This window comes from Phaseolus vulgaris, chromosome 6, assembly GCF_000499845.2.
Source record: "Phaseolus vulgaris cultivar G19833 chromosome 6, P. vulgaris v2.0, whole genome shotgun sequence".
Classification (NCBI taxonomy): Eukaryota; Viridiplantae; Streptophyta; class Magnoliopsida; order Fabales; family Fabaceae; genus Phaseolus; species Phaseolus vulgaris.
The window spans coordinates 23160485-23179367 of NC_023754.2; the positions used below are offsets into that span (position 1 = coordinate 23160485).

At 31.5% G+C, this 18883-nt stretch overlaps 2 protein-coding genes across 7 annotated transcripts; both read left to right on the forward strand.

The window, feature by feature from the left end:
• The first annotated feature begins 1690 nt into the window (after positions 1-1690).
• On the forward strand, positions 1691-5722 carry LOC137831984 (probable WRKY transcription factor 14). Of its 2 annotated transcripts, XM_068639923.1 has the most exons (4): positions 1691-2848; positions 3527-3667; positions 4319-4971; positions 5159-5722. In XM_068639923.1, exons 1-3 carry the CDS (start codon positions 2139-2141, stop codon positions 4953-4955), a joined length of 1488 nt encoding a protein of 495 aa, XP_068496024.1. In that variant the 5' UTR covers positions 1691-2138; the 3' UTR covers positions 4956-4971; positions 5159-5722. The 2 variants fall into 2 exon arrangements, with proteins under 2 accessions (XP_068496024.1, XP_068496023.1); XM_068639922.1 differs by having other exon boundaries at positions 1697-2848; positions 4319-5722.
• Positions 5723-14155: 8433 nt separating this feature from the next.
• LOC137831985 (protein WHAT'S THIS FACTOR 9, mitochondrial) lies at positions 14156-18883 on the forward strand. 5 transcript variants are annotated; one of them, XM_068639925.1, is made up of 3 exons: positions 14156-14333; positions 15789-15970; positions 16324-18883. In XM_068639925.1, exon 3 carries the CDS (start codon positions 16465-16467, stop codon positions 17695-17697), a length of 1233 nt encoding a protein of 410 aa, XP_068496026.1. In that variant the 5' UTR covers positions 14156-14333; positions 15789-15970; positions 16324-16464; the 3' UTR covers positions 17698-18883. The 5 variants fall into 5 exon arrangements, with proteins under 5 accessions (XP_068496026.1, XP_068496025.1, XP_068496028.1 ...); XM_068639927.1 differs by having other exon boundaries at positions 14185-14333; positions 15856-15970; XM_068639926.1 differs by having other exon boundaries at positions 14190-14333; positions 15816-15970.

Below are 18883 nucleotides of genomic sequence, written 5' to 3' on the forward strand. Positions count from 1 at the left end.
CTTGCGTATGTATATAACCTTCGTATCACTTGGCTTATGTATTAACAATCATCATCATCATGTCTTCCATGAATCTGCATTTGAATAATTGCATGTTTGTGAAAGTGACATTTATATTTTACCCATCCATTTTTTTAACCTATGGAAAATATATTTCATTCAACAAACCAAAAAAGGGTTAAGTTTTTCATATTTTATTGTATTTGTCTTTGTTATTCATAGAATAGAGTTAGTAATCTAGCATATATACAATAATGTATAATTAGATAACTTAATAAGTTCAATTAAATAGACACAAATATTTACCACGCTACAAAAACGAAAGTAATGGATAAAAGTGATTAGAGAATGCAACTAAGTAGATTTTTTGTGCTATGATTGGACGACTAAGTAGATTTTTTGTGGTATAATTGTGAATGGAATTAATATTAAGATAAAAATTGAATGAAAAAATGACACTTTTCATACGTCCTTTCAGAGTTCATAGACTTTATACCTAACGTAAGACACGTATTATCAAACATCTAATCCTTTCTGGGCCACAGACTTTGATAAACCAAAGTGTGACATTTATTTTGGTCCAAATCAAATATATTATTTCTAGTTTAATATCTTTATTATGTTTACATGTAGCACATGCATGATTCTAATTAATGTAGTCCAATTCCAAGGACAGAAATTAATTTTCTTATTCGTGTGGAATGGTACATGATAGGACCTTATGTGATCACATGTTTAACTAAATTTGGTATACCAAATTAAACACGATGATATGGGTTCATAAAACCTTCTAATAAAGCACTCCTTCACTCCTCACTCTTGCTTCCTTCAAACATTGATGATTGTGTTTTGGAGACTCATAAACATTCCCTAAAATAGATCGAGTGAAAAAGAAAATATTGTCACATTTTATTGAAGATTAATTTTGTTCTAATTTTTCGGATGGTTATTGTTCTTGTACGACGTTCATTCTAAATTTTTTGAATTTCGTTTATTTTTAAAAATATTTTGATAAATTAAAAAAAAATATATATTTAAACTGTTATTAACTTTGATTCTTAAATATATAAAAATATATTTCGGTTTCTTCGGAAGATAGAAAAAAAAAATGGAAGGATTGGTGTGTGAGAAAGGAAGAGGAGACATATAGATTGGTGCCACGCTAAAACATTCTTTCCTTATGGAAAGAAACGGGAGACTCAGATTATTGAATGCCTCGAAACGTTTCTCCGCGAAATGCGGCTACTTGCCGCATCTTTTGTTTCTTCTCCATTGTTTTTTTTTCTTTAGAACACAATTCTCCAATTTTTATTTATGTTTGAATATTGCCCTAATTCTATGATAACTGTAACATCTACCAAGTTTTCACACTTCTATTATTACAATTAGAATTATTTAATAATTTGTTATATTGACTAGTTATTGATAGTTTATATACTTTTTTTAGGTAAAAAATATATACAAGTGTATAGGTTACAGTGGAATTTGAATCTAGAAATTAAATAAGAAGATGTTGGATTAATTAATAGATGTATTTGATGGTATTGAATTGAGAAGGGTTTTTTTTATTATTATTAGTTTTAGGTAGACAGAAGGGAGAATAATAATAAGTAATTAAGAAAACAGTGGCAAAAAATTGACCCTTAGATGGTGTTTGATAAATGTGGGAGCTCTAGAGTTGTGGTATTTTATTAGTGGAAGAAGTTTTTGTGATTTAAAATTGGTTCTCTCTCCTGATGTTGCGTATGGAATGGAGCTGTTTTGTGTGAAAAGTCAGCGTCTCTGTCTCTCTCTCTCTATAAACCCATTCTCTTTTGTTTGTTATTGAGAGGAACAATCAGTTTCAACCTCAAAAAACCTGTTCCTTAATTTGCTTTTTCTTGCTTCTTAACAGCCAAAAACCCATCTTCCCAGGAGAAAGCCTTTCTTCTCACAACCCCTTCTTAATCCTCCCAACCTACCTCCTCACACACCAAACAAAATTCCCACAATTGCATCTCTCTCTGTCTCTCTCTTATTCTCTCAAGCACCAACATATCTCCATCATTTATGCTCCAAAACATGTCACACAAACAACCTTCTCCCTCTTTATACTTGAACAACAAGCTCTTGTTCCACTAATAGGCAGAGAGAAAAGCATGTGCAGCTGCATCTTTGGGCCAATAAGCATGGACAATTACCAAGGTGATTTAACTGACATAGTCCGAGCCAGTGGTGGAGCATATGGTGGTGGCAGCAGCAGCAGCTGCAGCACAGGCACTTCATCTGCTGAATTACCTACCACATCTCATCACCATACTATTATTACTCACAACCACAACCTCTCTCGTAATGATCACTGGCACCAACACTTCTCTTCCTCTTCTTCTTCTTCTTCTGACCCCATCACCTTCTCTTCTGTGCTTCAAGACCCCAGAGGACTCACCAACTTTGGTGACCCCTTCTCCACCATGAGAGATCCCTTCCTTCAGGAGCTTGGCATGCCCTCCGCTTCTGCCTACTTCACTGGGGGCTTGGAAGAAGCAGCTGCAAGTTTTGGTGCTGCTGCTGTTACTACTAATGCTAATACTAGTGCCACTGTTTTTGCTGCACACAAGATTCTTGAGGAGCATGACATGAGAAGACCTTGTAAAAACATATTCTCCAACATGATTCAGATCTCTCCCAATGCAAAGTTACCGGTCTCACCCTATGATTCCACCACACCCATGGCACCTTCTCCAAGGCCAATTAAACCTCCTGCTGTTGTTTCACCCAACATGGTTAATGCAAACTCCTCCAAGGATTGCCTTGTGGACACCACAGGAGTGCAGATCTCATCTCCACGGAATCCGGGCCTTAAACGAAGGTCAGAATAATAAGATATTGCTTAGTTAATTAATTTCTGCGCAGAACTAAATTTAGTTTATGCTTGTGTGTATTAATTTCATGGGGGCGTCATAAATTATGAATCACATACTTTTTAATTTTTTTAAGGTGCGGTGGGGTGAAATTTTATGAAAGTGGGTATGGTGAAGTTTACACTGTAGAGAGAAAGTAGGGTTTGGCATGAGTTAGGTACTTGTGTTCCTTTTCTTGTGCTTTCCAAATCGGTTCCGTTGACTGGCCCAGTTATGCTAGGTAGCTGCTCAAAATGAGAAATAGTAGTTTCATTGTCATGAGACTAACTAAACATGGTTTATTCATTCAGGCTTTTCGTAGGCTTTAATCCACCTGAAAAGTAGAGTTAGCTCCGCGTCTCACACACACAATAACAGTCACACACTTAGCTTTCACCCAACTTATCTTAAACCACCTGAAAATTCCTATTCCTTTTATCCTCATTATCATCACACAGAACCGTATTCTTTCCTTGGAAACCAAATTAAAACGGCCTGATCTCATGGTTATTCTCGAATATTCTATTTCTCTTTGTAATATTCTTATTTCTTCCTCATATATATCATGCTTGTTTGATTAGACTTAATAGTGACTAATATAGGTAGTTTATTGGTGTATTATAGTGGTTGTTGTGTAATTGCTGCAGGAAGAACCAGGCCAAAAAGGTAGTTTGTATTCCTGCACCAGCAGCTGCAAACAGCAGACAAACCGGAGAGGTTGTTCCGTCAGATTTGTGGGCTTGGAGAAAATATGGTCAGAAACCCATTAAAGGTTCACCTTATCCCAGGTTAGCCTGATACTTTAGCCTTAGGTTTACGATTGATATATTATTCTCTGTAAGATTTGATATTTTAGGAATAATAACACTGTGGGTAATATATATTGGCCACACTGCACAAAATATATATCACAACTTCTCTCCCCTATTAACTCAATTTTTTGTAGCTTACTATACATGTATCGTGTTAATTTCTTCGATATTTTTTTCTTGAATATTGACCATTGAATATGGACCTGCCACACTTCGAGGTTTAAAAAACAGCTAGGCGTAAGGCTTTCCCGTTCAGAAAGTTTTCTTTACCCATTTTTTTATTAGAGAAAATCACTATAAGCACACGTCTGGTTAAAGATTCGTCGTTTTCTTTAAGTTCTCTTAAAAAACTGGCAAAAAAAGCAAATGGTTCTTTCAAATAATTAAGTTGAACCAAATTCATTAGAGAGCAGTGACGGTACTCTTTGAAATCTAATTATGATTTTCATACGACTGCCTTTTAGGTCAATTGAATGAATTTGGAGAAACGAATAAGAGATTTTAATGGATTGGTTTTTGCATCAACGTGATGTTGTTGTAGGTCTCGGTTTTCTTTCTCATTTTCATTTGAGGTGTTGTTGTGGTATTTCTTATTATATATCATTCTCTTGTGGTTATATCTATCAGGGGTTACTACAGATGCAGCAGCTCAAAGGGTTGCTCTGCGAGGAAGCAAGTTGAGCGGAGCAGAACAGACCCAAACATGTTGGTTATTACATACACATCAGAGCACAACCATCCATGGCCAACTCAAAGAAATGCTCTGGCTGGTTCTACAAGGTCACAGCCATCCAAGAACAATGCTGGAAATTCAAAGAGCTCAGAAGGCTCAAACCCCCAAAAGAGCACAACAGCAAAAGCAAAGGATGATCAGCAGCAGGAGAGCAACACCAGTGAGGGCAATGTGTCCCCAGTTGTTGCTGGGAACTCATCAGCAAACAGTGCATCTGTGAAGGAGGAGAATATGGAAGACATAGAGAAGCAGTTTGAGATGGATGAGGGAGAGTTCAGTGATGGACTCCCTTACAAGCCTTGCTTGATGGATCAGAGTAATAATCAATCTGAGGATTTCTTTGCTGAGTTGGGAGAAATAGAAGCTGACCCACTGGATCTTTTGTTTACCCAAGGTTTTGGTGCAGCTGGTGATCAAAGGGAGGAATCCAAGGCCTTAGATCCATTCCATCTGTTTGACTGGTCAGGAGACAACAACACCAACACAAACACCAGTTCATTTGAAGAACCTAATACAAAGAGAAGGTCATAACAAGACCTAGAAAAAGGCATGCAGCACCTCCCTCAAAAAACACCTTAATTTCATCATTTTAAGTTTTATTTGGTGGTGCAAATATCATTCAAGGTCATGTTATGCTCTTTCTTATTTGGTTTGAAGTCTTTGATGTGGGGGAGGGTGTGAGAGATTTCCACTTTTTCTGCTTACTACCTTTTCTTTTTCTTGTTATTTACCAGAACAGTCAGGGAGATAAATTAGTAGAGTGAAAAAAAAGAGAGTGCTGGTTGATTGGAAGCAAACTCAACGAGTCCCACATTCCTTTTGGAATATTGGTGGATGGGACAGAAAGCTGAGGAACAGAAGGTTGCAACAGTTAAAACAAGTACATTCACTATAGACATGACTCGAAAGCTCAGTGAGTAGATTGATGATGATAATGGGATGGGACTAGCCCTTTCATCTTTTCAAGTGGGAAAAATTATTTAAAAGCCACACCACACCCTTTGTCATGTGGGGTTTTCCATACAAAGTGAAAAAAGAAAGGAGAGAGATCACAGATTTGCTTGCTGAGATGAAATTTATGAAAGAAGACAAAAGTATATATATATATATATATATAGGGTTAAAGTTAAGTTATATTATATTATATAATACTATAATATAGAGCTTGACTTTTCATATCAGTCATTTCTAGGATGTGTGACGTGAGAGGGAAATGCATGCTTTGGTTCCTCGGCTTTCTGTTTTTTTATTATCCACCAACTCATGTTCATTGTTTTGAATGAGATGAGATTACTTTATATGTTTCTTACACTAGTTATTAATTACATTTTGATTCTATTGTTCTATCATTAAAAAATTGTCATTTTATATACTGGGTCTTATCTGTTAGCATCGGTAGTTTTCTGTTTTCATAATAAAATCCAGCAAAACGAGGTTGGCATTTAATCATTTCGCATGTGCATGCTCACCTATTTGTGCATGTATATTTATAATTATATGTACAATCCTCCCTTCGTTTAAATATAATAATAAGTTTTGAAAACGCAATATATATATATATATATATATATATATATATATATGAAATATGATGAGATTACGTAATAGATTTTGTAACAACTATGTAAAAACCTACCTGTTCTATTTCATGCTTCTATGCCTATTTTGGGTATATATCTTAAGTTGAAGGGTTTGTTTGCCTGATCATACACTCTACACCGAAATTCAAAACTTATATGAAAACCCTACAGTGTATATATGTGTATAAACTGTACCTGCTCTTTGACCTTTTTTTCATGTTTTCCTTTTTGGCTAAATAATAATTACAATGCTAGTTTCTACTGCTGAGGTTGTGTGTAATGGCATACAGCGATGAATGAATTTTACTGAAAACAATTACAGAAAAATTAAACTCAAAAGAAGAAGAAGATGAAACAGAAAAGTCAAAGAAAATTTACACTATCTTTTTGTTACAGTATGGTAATACATAAAGAAATAACTAATATTTTCTTTCCTGTACGATATTAGTTAAATGTTGTAGGTTTCTAAAACTTTTGGAAGTGAGAAAAGAAAAAGAGATATACTATTTGAGCAATCAGAATCTGGAACATGAATATGCAAAATATTGATAGCAGACATCATAGTACATTGTTCTGATAGAAGTAAATTTTGCACATACTTCTAAAATTATAAGATTTTCTAATCTATTTTAACGGATATCTTCCCTGCTCCATATCATAAGAATTGATTTTATGCTGTCAGGAGTCTTTTTCTTATATTAAGATTAATTGAAAATGTTTCATTTACTCTTGGAAACTGTTACCTAAACTTCCTTTTACTGAGTATATATATATATATATATATATATATATATATATATATATATATATATATATATAAATATATGTTTGTGTGTGTATGATGTAAAATTTAGTTAAATTATACCTTCAATAACTTTTTACAAGACGAAAATTCAATGAATCTAACAGTTGAATTTCATGATATCATATACTAATGATTATGTATTTAAATTTTACAAACTTTACATATTTATAAAATATATTATTTAATAATAAATATTTAAACCTTTTTAAATACAATATTAAGTGATGTGATAATTTTTTTTGAAATTATATGAAATTTTTTGTATAAGTTATCTATTCAATAATAATAGTATAAAATTCAAATGTTTGGATTGATTAGAGGGAGAGAGAATAGAGCATCAATAATATTTACTAACCAGAAGTGTAAGAAATTAATTTATGTCTAATTGTAGAGATTATGAAGTAAGGTAATTGTTGAAATTTAGTATATTTTGTGCTGAACAAGGTTAACAATGTAAATTAAGAATGATTTTTGTGGATAATATTTCTGAGTGCTTTTTCATATTTTCCTATGCAATGATTAAAAGTAAATATGTGGTAGTGATTCTTCAAATGTGTTGTGGTGGAGTGAGAGCAAGGTCCTGTACAAGGGCACTTATACTTAATATTTGCTTTAGGAAATAGTACGTAGAAATGCATATATACAAGTGGCCAAACTCTGTTTATAAAGGAAAGTGGTAGCTCAAGAAATAATCCATTTATGATCTTATGTGTTCTTAGTTGGAATTTTGGTGTGTTAGATCTGAAATTATTCTGTGCTCTTATTCCTATCTTCTTGTCTTGTCTCTCAGTGGTTGTGAATGGTGATTAATACCTACAAAAACGTGCCAAATGCCCAAATTAGACAAGGTGTTTCATACCCAATTAACAAGGATATAATGTGTCTCTATATAGTGATATGCCACGAGAAAATAGGAAAATAGTATCTCATACAAATAGAAAAAGTTGCACCTTGATGTGATTTAAAAAAAAGTGGTAAAGTAGGAAGATTTTATTCTCATGAGGGTTAAATCATGATTCATATCTTCCAAGGATTTTATGATAATATATATAGGTGAGGGGTTAAAGTCTCGTAATCTTTGCAGATATGGAAATAAATATGATGTTGGTCCAAAATATATGAAGATGGGATGATAAATTATATTTTGAGTGGAAAATAGTCATGGACACCAATGTCTTAATTGTGACCTAGAGAGAAGTATAAATATAGTATAAGTATAAACATCATGGTCCCAGATCCTTAAATCACCATTTAAACGGAAACACCATTTAAATCACAAGATCCTTAAATGCTTATACTCATTGGGAAATCCATGTGAACTTAACAAGGTTCACTCAAAACTATATATGTTGTGATGAAAAATAATAATAACCGCAAAAAAAAAAAAACCTTCAAATTCTCAAAGCTAATGAAAACGGTACATGCCCATGTATATATTAATATGAGATTGAATCATCATACTTTGAAGGTGTGTCCCTTTATAAATGCATATTGTTATGCCATGAGAAAATTAGTAACCTGGCTAAATAAGGAAAAGATGAATCTTCAAATGAGACAAGTAAAGTAAAGTAAGAAATATTTTATCTCCATTTCATTTTATGATCTCAAGATTTCAAGACAATATTTAAGTTAGTTAAGCATGATATTTATAGATATATATAATAGATATAGTTAATATGATTATGTACAACACATTATCTTAAATTATTAGGTATTTTTAGCTTACATAAATACGTGTTTGGTTGTACTTTATTAAGATTGGTATTATTATGAAGTAAGCTATCTATTTTTTTGAGAAGGTTCATTCTTGTTTGATTTGTGTGATGTTGTGAGTCAACTTTTTATAATTTGAGTTTTAAATTCAAGTAAGGTGCTAATTGGTTGACAAAAGTTGGGAAAGAGGATATTGTGTGTGGTTGTGCAAGGTATTGGTGCGATGAAGAAGAAAAGGAGTTCAACAAGTGTAATTAGAACTATCCAACAATGTGTACATATGTGTATCTGAGTGGACCATTTCCTTCAATTTTATCGGATGAGTTCAAGCATAAGGTTCATCTCAAAACTCGCATCTGGCAATAGAATACATTCAACTTGAGCATGATGGAGCACATAACTAAATAGTATATCATATAAGTCTTTATGAATGTGTGTGATAAATGAATTGCTTTCTGAATTAGTTTTAAAGAACAAGATTGATTTATTTCTCTATAATAAAATTGAGATCTAATATCATGACATTTTTTTGTGTAAGGTGCATGGTTAGTAGAAATTTGTTTTCTCAATCGAGCTTTTTTTATGCATACAATAGATTGAGACATATCTAAATGTCTCAATTAATTCATTTTATTCTTTATTAAGAAAAAAAAATTAACATGATTTTGGTCCATAACAAGTTCCAATAATTTCGGAGAAGAAGTTTGGATATTTATATTTTATAAATGTAAATATTTCTTTTTTCTTATATAGGTTGTTTCAATTAAATTTTTGTGGAAGTTAAGTTATCTACCCTTCATTGAATCGATTATACCAACTGAATACCGTGAGTATATAATGAAATTGAATCTTTGGCATGATTTGATATTTTAGAAAAGGACTGTTGATGCAATATGTAGACGTAGAGATACTGAAGAAACAGGTCATGTGCATGTTAATGTCAAATACTGAAATGCATGTTATAATTAGCAAAAGATATATGTGTCGACCTATAGTGGAAGGTTTCTCTTGAATCTAAAATGTGATCAGAATTTGGCCTGAAGACCTTGAAGCCACATATCTATTGATAATGGAGACAATAACTTTTTATTTCTCTGAAGCTAAGTTATTGGCTTTAGTCTTGTCAAATCCAAAAACTTTAGTGAAATCCATTCTCACCCCCCCTACTAATGAAGTCACTTCAATGAGGGAGAAAACAACAGTCTTTTGTAATGCTTTTCCTCTACTAGTTGATTGATGGGTAAGAGTCTTTCATTATGGATTTCAAGGAATAAGGATGCAACTTAGCTTGTGGGAGAAACTGTAGTTCATTATTTTCAATGAGGAAACCAAACTCATCAATTCATAACACACTTACAAACCCTAATCATTCTGTGCTCTTTTTTCTTAAAATATGTTTCCTAATAATTCCCTTTAGTCTTTTGATGCCTCACTTCATTTCTTTTCTTTATCATTGCTTTGCTTAATCTTTCTCAACCTCAAAAGAAATTTTATTAGTTTAAATATTATAAAATAAGCTTTAAATTAACTAAATATTATAAAATCGACTTATAAAATAAAATTTATATTTATTTTTTCTATTATAAAATATGTATATTCTCTAATTAATTATAAAAAATTTATTTATTTATATATTATAAAATATTATAATCTCTAATCAACGTGAAATCTTCAACCTGAAGTAAAAAAATAATGTTTTAATCATTTTAATATTTTAATTTTTTATTGTAAATTTCCTTTAATATATGTCTTAAAAAGTTCCTATACATTACAAGAAAATCATCAAATAGAAATCAATTTTTAGAAACCAAAATAATTAGTTGCAATAGTAACTAAATTAGACACCATTTTAGAAACTAAAAAAAAATGGTTTCTAAATTAGTTTCTATTATGATTAGATAGTTTCTAAATTGACATCTAATTACCAAGATTTTAACTACCAATTATTTATATTTTAAATTTGGTAGCAAGAACTTAGTTGCTAATTAGATACCAATTTAGAAATCATTTAACAATAATAGAAACTAATTTAAAAATTAAAAAAAAAAATTAGTTTCTAAAATAATCTTTAATTTAGTCACTATAACAACTAATTATTTTTTGTCTTTAAATTAATTTTTATTTCATAATTTGTTTGTAATGATAAGATTTGTGAATTTTTTTAAGTATTTAAATTAGAGTTATAATTAGTAACTAATATAAAGTTTTATAGAAGTAATTAGTTTTTATTTACTATAAAGGATAAATGAAGAAAAGATTAATGTGAATGACATGAATCAGTGTGTCATGTGTGAAATCATGCTATGATTAACAGTTGTTTTGATGTTAATGTCAAATCAAATTCACTTTATTTGTTTTGAGTACACATGCTTGCTGCGCGATTTGACATCGACCGTTAATCACGTGTAAGATTTTGCTAATTAAAGTGTAATAACTTTTAATTTACAACAATCATAGTAGTCATGTTTTCTATTAACAGTTTTTTTTTTTTTAACTCAGCAAAGTAACAGATTTGTATCGTGGATGGAGTTAGTGCAATATAATTGGGTTTACATTTTTTAAATAAAGTTTGAAGTTTAAATTTTGTGAATTGAAAATATTAAGGTCAGAATTAGAAGAAACAACAGTGATAGTAAATTTTGTAAACGTAGCGAATCGAAATTTTAAAAACTATTAAATTAACTAATATTGTATATATAAGATGAAAATAAAATATATAATAAACAGATGTAAATTTAAAATAAAAGTTAGGTGCCAAAGTTTTAGCCCATGTTATATTAACATAATTGTTATGTCACCATTTAATGTTACTTAATAATGTAAAATAAAAGCTTAAAAAATAAAAAGAAGGTGTCAAATTAAAATGTCGTAAAAATTATAAATACATTGTACAAATAATAAGTAAATAAACTCGTAATAATAACAGGGAAACGAAATTATTGTGCTGTAGATTTGCTAACATGCAAATAACATACATAACAACTCAAACACATGCTTTAAAACCAAAAAAAATGTAATATGTTTAGCAAATATTAAAGAAAACACAAACTTCACCACAAAAATGTAATATGCTTTGGTTGCTGAGTTTTATGAAGTTATATATGCTATGCTATGGAATAAGCTCAAAAAATGAGACATACTAATGTCTGACTTGAATGTGATTCTGCCTTGGTTTGTGTCGCGTTTACTGCTAGAACTAATGTTTTGTGGATGCTTTGGAATCGATTGAATACTTGTCTTAATTTTTGTGGGACAATTAGGTTTAGGGTTACTCATATTTTTCGTGAATGGAATGTATGTGCTATGATAAGTTGGCTAATTTATGATTTATTCATAGAGAATTATTTCATTGGTATAATAAACTCCCAGCTAGTCTATTCTTAGAATTCTTTATTTTTTTTATCAGTAATAAAAAATAAATAAATGGGAACCACTTCAGGGTGGTCCATCTTAGAATTCTTTATGAATATGTATAATCTACCTATATATCATTTTTGTTAACATATGAGTTTTGGTCTAATCCCCCCATATTTTTGTATTTTCTTTCTTTTTTCTTTTTTAATAATATTTTTTTTTTCATGTGATGAAAGATGATTGTTGTTACTTGAGGTGTCAGTCTAGCTGAGATGTCAAGTTACATAGTAATGCTTAACATGAAAACTTTTTATAAAAAAAAAAAAAAACTTCACCACAAAAACTTTATTTAGAGAAAAAAATCAAGTCAATATATAAATAGATTCATAATTATTTCAAAATGAAAAATTGTCACTTTTCAACTTATGTTCTATTTTTATTGAATATATTTTCAAATTATTCATTAAATTAATTTTGTTAGTAATCAATAGATTCTTATAATTTAGGCTCTAATTATTTGAGTAAATAATATAAATCATTGTTTTAATCTCTAGAAGCATTTATTTATCATATTGTCTATCCATTATATTTTTTTTATAGGATATGGTTGGAGAAATTTTCTATACACGCTTTTAAGATGCAAGAAATAAGAAGAAGAAAATGAAATAGCTTTTTTATAAGTTAAAAAATAATTTTTATGCATAAAAACTTTGAAGCAAAAATTAGCCACTAAATATAAAAATGTTTCTTTATATCTTAACAATTATACATGTATATTTTTAACAACCAACAACTCTATCATATAGGTATTAACAGGGAAATTAATCTAATAGAACTTAATTTTTGCTCATGACCAATACAAGCCTGAGTTTTCCTTGTAAATCATAAAAATTTCTCAACATACAATAATAAATTTATAATTTTAAAGGTGAACCTAATTCACACATCTTGCTTCAAAACCATTAAGCATGGTTGAACCAATAGTTAAATAAAATCCAATCATCTTATTTCTAATCAATAGTTAATAATTTTTTATCTAGCTTATTGATTTTAAATTTTGATAAATCACAAATTGGAGTTGGTTATAAATATTACATTATACAAATAAACATATCTTAGGTTAGAAATTGTGCAATCGATTTAATTTTTTAAATAACTTATGTTCAACAAACATTAACAACCAAATGAGAAAAGAAGTGACAGAAAAAAACTTATAGGCCCACAATCAAAGGCACCAAACCTATATTGGCTTTAAAAAAATAGAAGAAGTTGGTGTAAGGTAGTGTTTCATCCCAAGAGCATTGTGTTATGAGTGTACAAAAGAGAGACCAATTAATCAAATGAAAAAGAATTAAAAAAAATGATCTTTTTTTTTTAATGAAACTTAGTTTTATAAAAACGTGAATATTTAAATAAAGGATTAAAAGGTTGAGAAAAAAAGTCTAACAAGCGATTTAATTGAAATTATTTAATTTTAATTTATAAAGATAAAGTAATAATGCAATTCTTTTACTTTATATTTATAATTATATTTTCATTCAAAACAATTTGATTTATATCTTTCCATTTATTTGCAATTTTCTTCACTCTATTTCCAATCATTTAAATAACATTGCTTTCCCTTCTTGTTTTTTTCTCTATATTTCATTCTCTTTCTTTCCTTTTCTCTTTTCTCTGTATGAATGACTTCAATTCTAATTTAAATTAATATTTAAATTATTGTATATATGACCTAAATTCTGATTAAAATAGTATATAAATATTTTTAATTTTAATATTAAAATGGTTTCTTATTAAAAAAAATTACATTAATTTTTTTAATTTAAATTAATGTACGTATGACTTCAGTCTGATTAAAAAAAATCATATAAATATTTCTAATTATAATATTAAAATGGATTCTAATTAATAAAATATAATAATTACATAATTTTTTTAAAGTTAAATTAATGTATAATTTCAATTCTCATTAAAAACATCATATCAATATTTCTAATATGTTATAGAGCTAATATGTTTATTCTAGTGATTATTGTAAGTTCTGTAAACAAATGCTTAGCTTGTATATAATGGCTCTCCAGAAATATCTTTGCCTATAAATTGTTACTATAAAGAATAAATTATTTATCTATACAAAAATATCCATTAAACTATAGGAAAATGTATGTATTTTCCTTATTTGTTTTATTTTTCGTTTCTTATTTCTTACCAATGGTTATGCATTCAAACAGCAGGAAACTTTAGTTTTTTTTAATTTATTTTTAATATAATTTTTATTTGTTTTTATTTTTCATTTCCTCTTCAATTCACTGTAGACATAATTTGTCTTATCGCTCCTATCGCACCATCTCGCCCTAGCACCGGAGCCACCGTGACACTGAAGGCGTCGCACAAGAGCCCCCGAGCACCGGAGCCAAGGTCGCCACCGTGGAGTTGTTAAAATCCTGAACTATGACGGTGAGATTTATTTAATCTGCTTCATGTATCGCTCCAATCTTGACCAATCTGTGAACATCAAGTTGCTCCCTGTATGTATCCCATGTAGCGCACCATTTTTATCCTCTTCATCAGGATCTTTAGCTTGTTCTAAGCTTCCAGCTAAATCAACTAACTTGCATTATGTATGGTTAACAAAATAGTTATGATATGTAAAACCTATTCTTCATATCATAGAAAATGAACAAAACAGAGTGGTGACTCTGTAGGCAGGCACTCCTGAAACTAACAAAATAGTTATGATATATAAAAACTATCTTTCGTATTCAAAGTTTCAGGGAAAAAGTTTTTATACGGTGATTACTGATTACAGTTTGTTGAGTAGAGATAACTACAAAAATTAGTTTGGGATTACTTCTGTGCAATTGCGATGTTGCTGGTAGATATAACTATTTTGCTTTTTTTTTGTCTTTGTTCTCAACAAAGAATTCCTTTTGGTCGAATGGTATTTTCTGAATTTTCTTTTTGTTGGTTCCTTTTGTTGGGGATACTTGTGACTCGGAATTTTCTTTTATGTTGGCGATACTGCATAGGTGCGTATTACAAAAATTCATCAGATAGATTGGTTAATTTCCTTTATCTTTTTTTTATAGATTTCTCTCTCTCTCTCTCCCTTTTAGTTATGTATTGTTACTTGAGGTATATAAGTTCTTAAACGGTGTCAAATGATTATATTTGAGTGTGAAAAGATGATTATTCTTTTTCTTAAATAAGTGTTCCATAAGCTGTAATAGTTATTATCTATCAGAACCTGTTTTTTTACTCTCCCTATGGATAAAGTCCCTATTGTCATACTCAATATCTATTAGATTGTAATACTCCTGTTTATTCCACATGCAATGCTTGGAAACTTCATGAATAAACAAAGGTGAAACCTAATAGTATAGACGACTACGATGTATTATGTGTGCCAAATGATAGGAAGAACTGATATGCCTTTATAAGTTGGTTATATAAACGTCTTTCCAAAGGTGTGATACATCAAGCATTCTATATGCTATTTAATATCAAATGCTTCTTATAAAAATTGTGAGATATATATTGTGTGCAATATGATGTAATCTAAATTCTTGATATGTTTTGTTAAAAGAACTGTTATATGTTAACTTTTGTTAAGTATCAACCAGGGGCAGTCAGTCATCTGAAGCTCAAATGTAACAATAAAACATGGAAACTAAAAGTCAGATTTTAACATATAAAATTAAAATAAAAAACTCCATGTAACTAAAGATGTATTGAAGTGAATTTGAAACTGCACCACGATGCAATTATTTTTTATCTGCATGTGCATATTCCTGAATTAGTTTTAATTTTCTGCATCTTGTAAAAATTATGCTCACACTCTTTTATTCTGAAATAAATATTCTAAAATATAATTTTTACATTTTTCAAAATATCTTTCTTAAAATATAAAAGAGCGACCAGGACTTTTATAAAGTGCAGAAATGTCTCAATTACTGGTGATGTAAAATATTTTAAGCAGTGGAGTGCCCCTAAGCCACGTTGCCCATGGACTCTTGATAGATGGGCTGTCGGCCCTAGCCCATCTAGCACCACCATGCAGCAGCAGCCATGCTTGCCAATTTTCCTCCAATTAGGTTTACTTTTCTCCTTGTTCTTAATGTTGCATGCTTGATGAGTCATCCTTATTCTTCAAATTTGAATTGACGTTCGTTCTGTTACTGTTTGGGATTTGCAGCAAATTAAACTTGTGAGCAATTAGTTATTTGCATTCTATTTATTCTGGATTTTTCTTTTTCTCTCTTATCTGCTCCCATTGTTATTTCCTCTGTTAACTTGCAATTGTTTCTAGGCTTTGGCTCTGTTTTGGAATGTGCGTCATGTTTGTTAACTAAACTATTTTACAATCATCGTTCGATTATTGTTTTAGAGCTTTGTTCTTTTGTTCTATTTTTTACCTAATCAGTCCCTTTTCCTTAATCTTCTTCAGGTCTAACCCTCTCTTTCTCCATCTCTTCCTAGTCAATAATACTGCGCTCTCTGAAGAAGTAGCTAATCGCAAACCCACGTGTTTTTATTAGCTTCAACATTCATTTCATTAGAAACTGTTGCCTTGAAGTTTTCAATCTCAATGTTTTTCAACTTTAAGAAATCGGCAGTCAAAGCAGTTAAACTCTCCTATAAATACAAGGTCCAGAGTCTTCCCTTCTTGAACTTCCAGAGGTACAGTTATGTGAATGTGTATATGAAATGGAAAAAGGATTCATACTTAGACTCAGTTGAGCACATCCATGAGTCCATTCAGCTCAAGCCTATCATTGCCCTGAAAAACTGCGTTGTCCAGGATCCCAATGGGTGCATTCCTATCTCTGCAGTGTCAAAGAGGGGGTTACAGTTAGATGTGCCCATGAAGGTTGCAAGATTTCTGAGGCAATATCCGTCCATCTTTGAGGAGTTTACCGGTCCCCAATACAATCTTCCTTGGTTCAGGTTGACACCGGAAGCTGCCGAGATTGACAGGGATGAGAAGAGAGTATATGAAGAATGCCAAGAGGAGTTAAAGTCCAGGTTGAGGAAGATGATATTGATGACCAGAGAGAATGTTCTACCTTTGAAGATAATTCAAGGGATGCAGTGGTATTTGGGGTTGCCTAATGATTTCCTGCAGCACCCTGAGCAAAATCTTGATGAATCTTTCAAGTTTGTAGAGATGGAAGATGGATTGAAGGGGTTGACTGTTGACAGTGGAGAAAAAATTTATTCTGTGATGGAGAAAAATGCCATGAAAAGAGGTTTGTACACCGGGGGTCCAATGGAAACCATTGAATTTCCACTTTACCCATCAAAGGGTTTAAGGTTGAGGACGAAAATTGGGAACTGGCTGCAGGAATTTCAGAAGCTTCCTTATATTTCACCTTATGATGATTTTTCAAACTCAGATCAAAATAGTGACATAGTAGAGAAAAGACTTGTAGGAGTTCTTCATGAACTACTTTCCCTTTTTGTTGAGCATTCAGCCGAGAGGAAGAAGTTGTTTTGCCTCAAGAAGTATTTTGGATTGCCACAGAAAGTGCATAAAGCGTTTGAGCGACATCCCCATATGTTTTATCTATCCTTCAGGAACAAAACCTGTACAGCCATTCTAAAGGAAGCTTACAGCAATAACTCGGCTATTGAGAAGCATCCTCTATTGAGAGTAAGGAAGAAGTACATCAAGTTGATGAAGCAATCAGAAGTAATTTTAAGGAACAGGAGGGTGAAGAATCGATTTTCTAATTATAATGCAGAATTGGATTTAGATTCAAATAATCTAGATGAAAGGGGACATGATATGACAAGTTGCTCTTTGGAACAGGTTATGTGAAAATTTATAAAAGCAGACTTGAGGTAAACATGAAATTTCTTAATTTTCTTTTTCTTGCTTCTTGGCAGCAGCCAAAAGTCCGTCTTCCTAGGAGAAAGCCTTTCTTTTCACACACCCTTCTTAATCCTCCCAGTCTACCTACTCACACACTAAACAAAATTCCAACAATTGCATGGCTCTCATTGCTTCTCTCAATCCCCAACATAAATCCATCATCTTTGCTCCAAAACATGTCACACAAACACCCCTCTTCCTCCTTAGACTTGAACACCAAGCTCTTGTTCCACTAATAGGAAGAAGAAAAGCATGTGCAGCAGCATCGTTGGGCCAATAATCGTGGACAATTACCAACGCCATTTAACTGACATAGTCCGAGCCAATGGTGGAGCATATGGTAGCAGCAGCTGCACTTCATGTTCTGAATTACGTACCACATTTTATCACCATACTGTTACTCACACCCTCTCTCACAGTGATAAATGGCACCGACACTTCTCTTCTTCTCCTTCTTCTTCTGATTCCGTCATTTTCCCTTCTCCACCATGAGAGTTCCCTTCCTTCAGGAGCTTAACATGCCTTCAGCTTCTGCCTACTTTACTGAAGGGGCTGAAAGTTTTGGTGCTGCTGGTGTTTATATTAATGCTAATACTAGTACCACTGTTTTTGCTTTGCTGTTTACAAGATTCTTGAGGTACATGACATGAGAATACCTTTTTTGAAACATATTCTCCAACATTATTCAGATCTCTCCCAATGCCAAGTTACCGGTCTCACCCAATGATTCCATCACAGCCATGGCACCTTCTCCAACGGCAATTAAACCTCCTGCCGTCGCATAGTTAATATCTGCACAATGCAAGGTTACCGGTCTCGCCCTATTTAGTTAGTTAATATCTGCACAGAACTAAACTTAGTTTATGCTTGTCTGTATGTTTAATGGGGGCAAAATAAATTATGAATCGCTGAAGGATTGCTGAACTTTAATGATAAAAGCCCAGTGGAGATCTATCTCTATCTGACTCTGAAGTCAATCAGGGTTTAAGAAAGTATAAGTGAATTGTAAATAGAAGTATTTGAGAGATACTATCTGAGTCTGAGATTGTATTTATAGGTTCATAGATTCTTATAATCTAACTCAGCTATCATGTATAGTGTTGATACTACATACATATTTAGGTAGTTATCA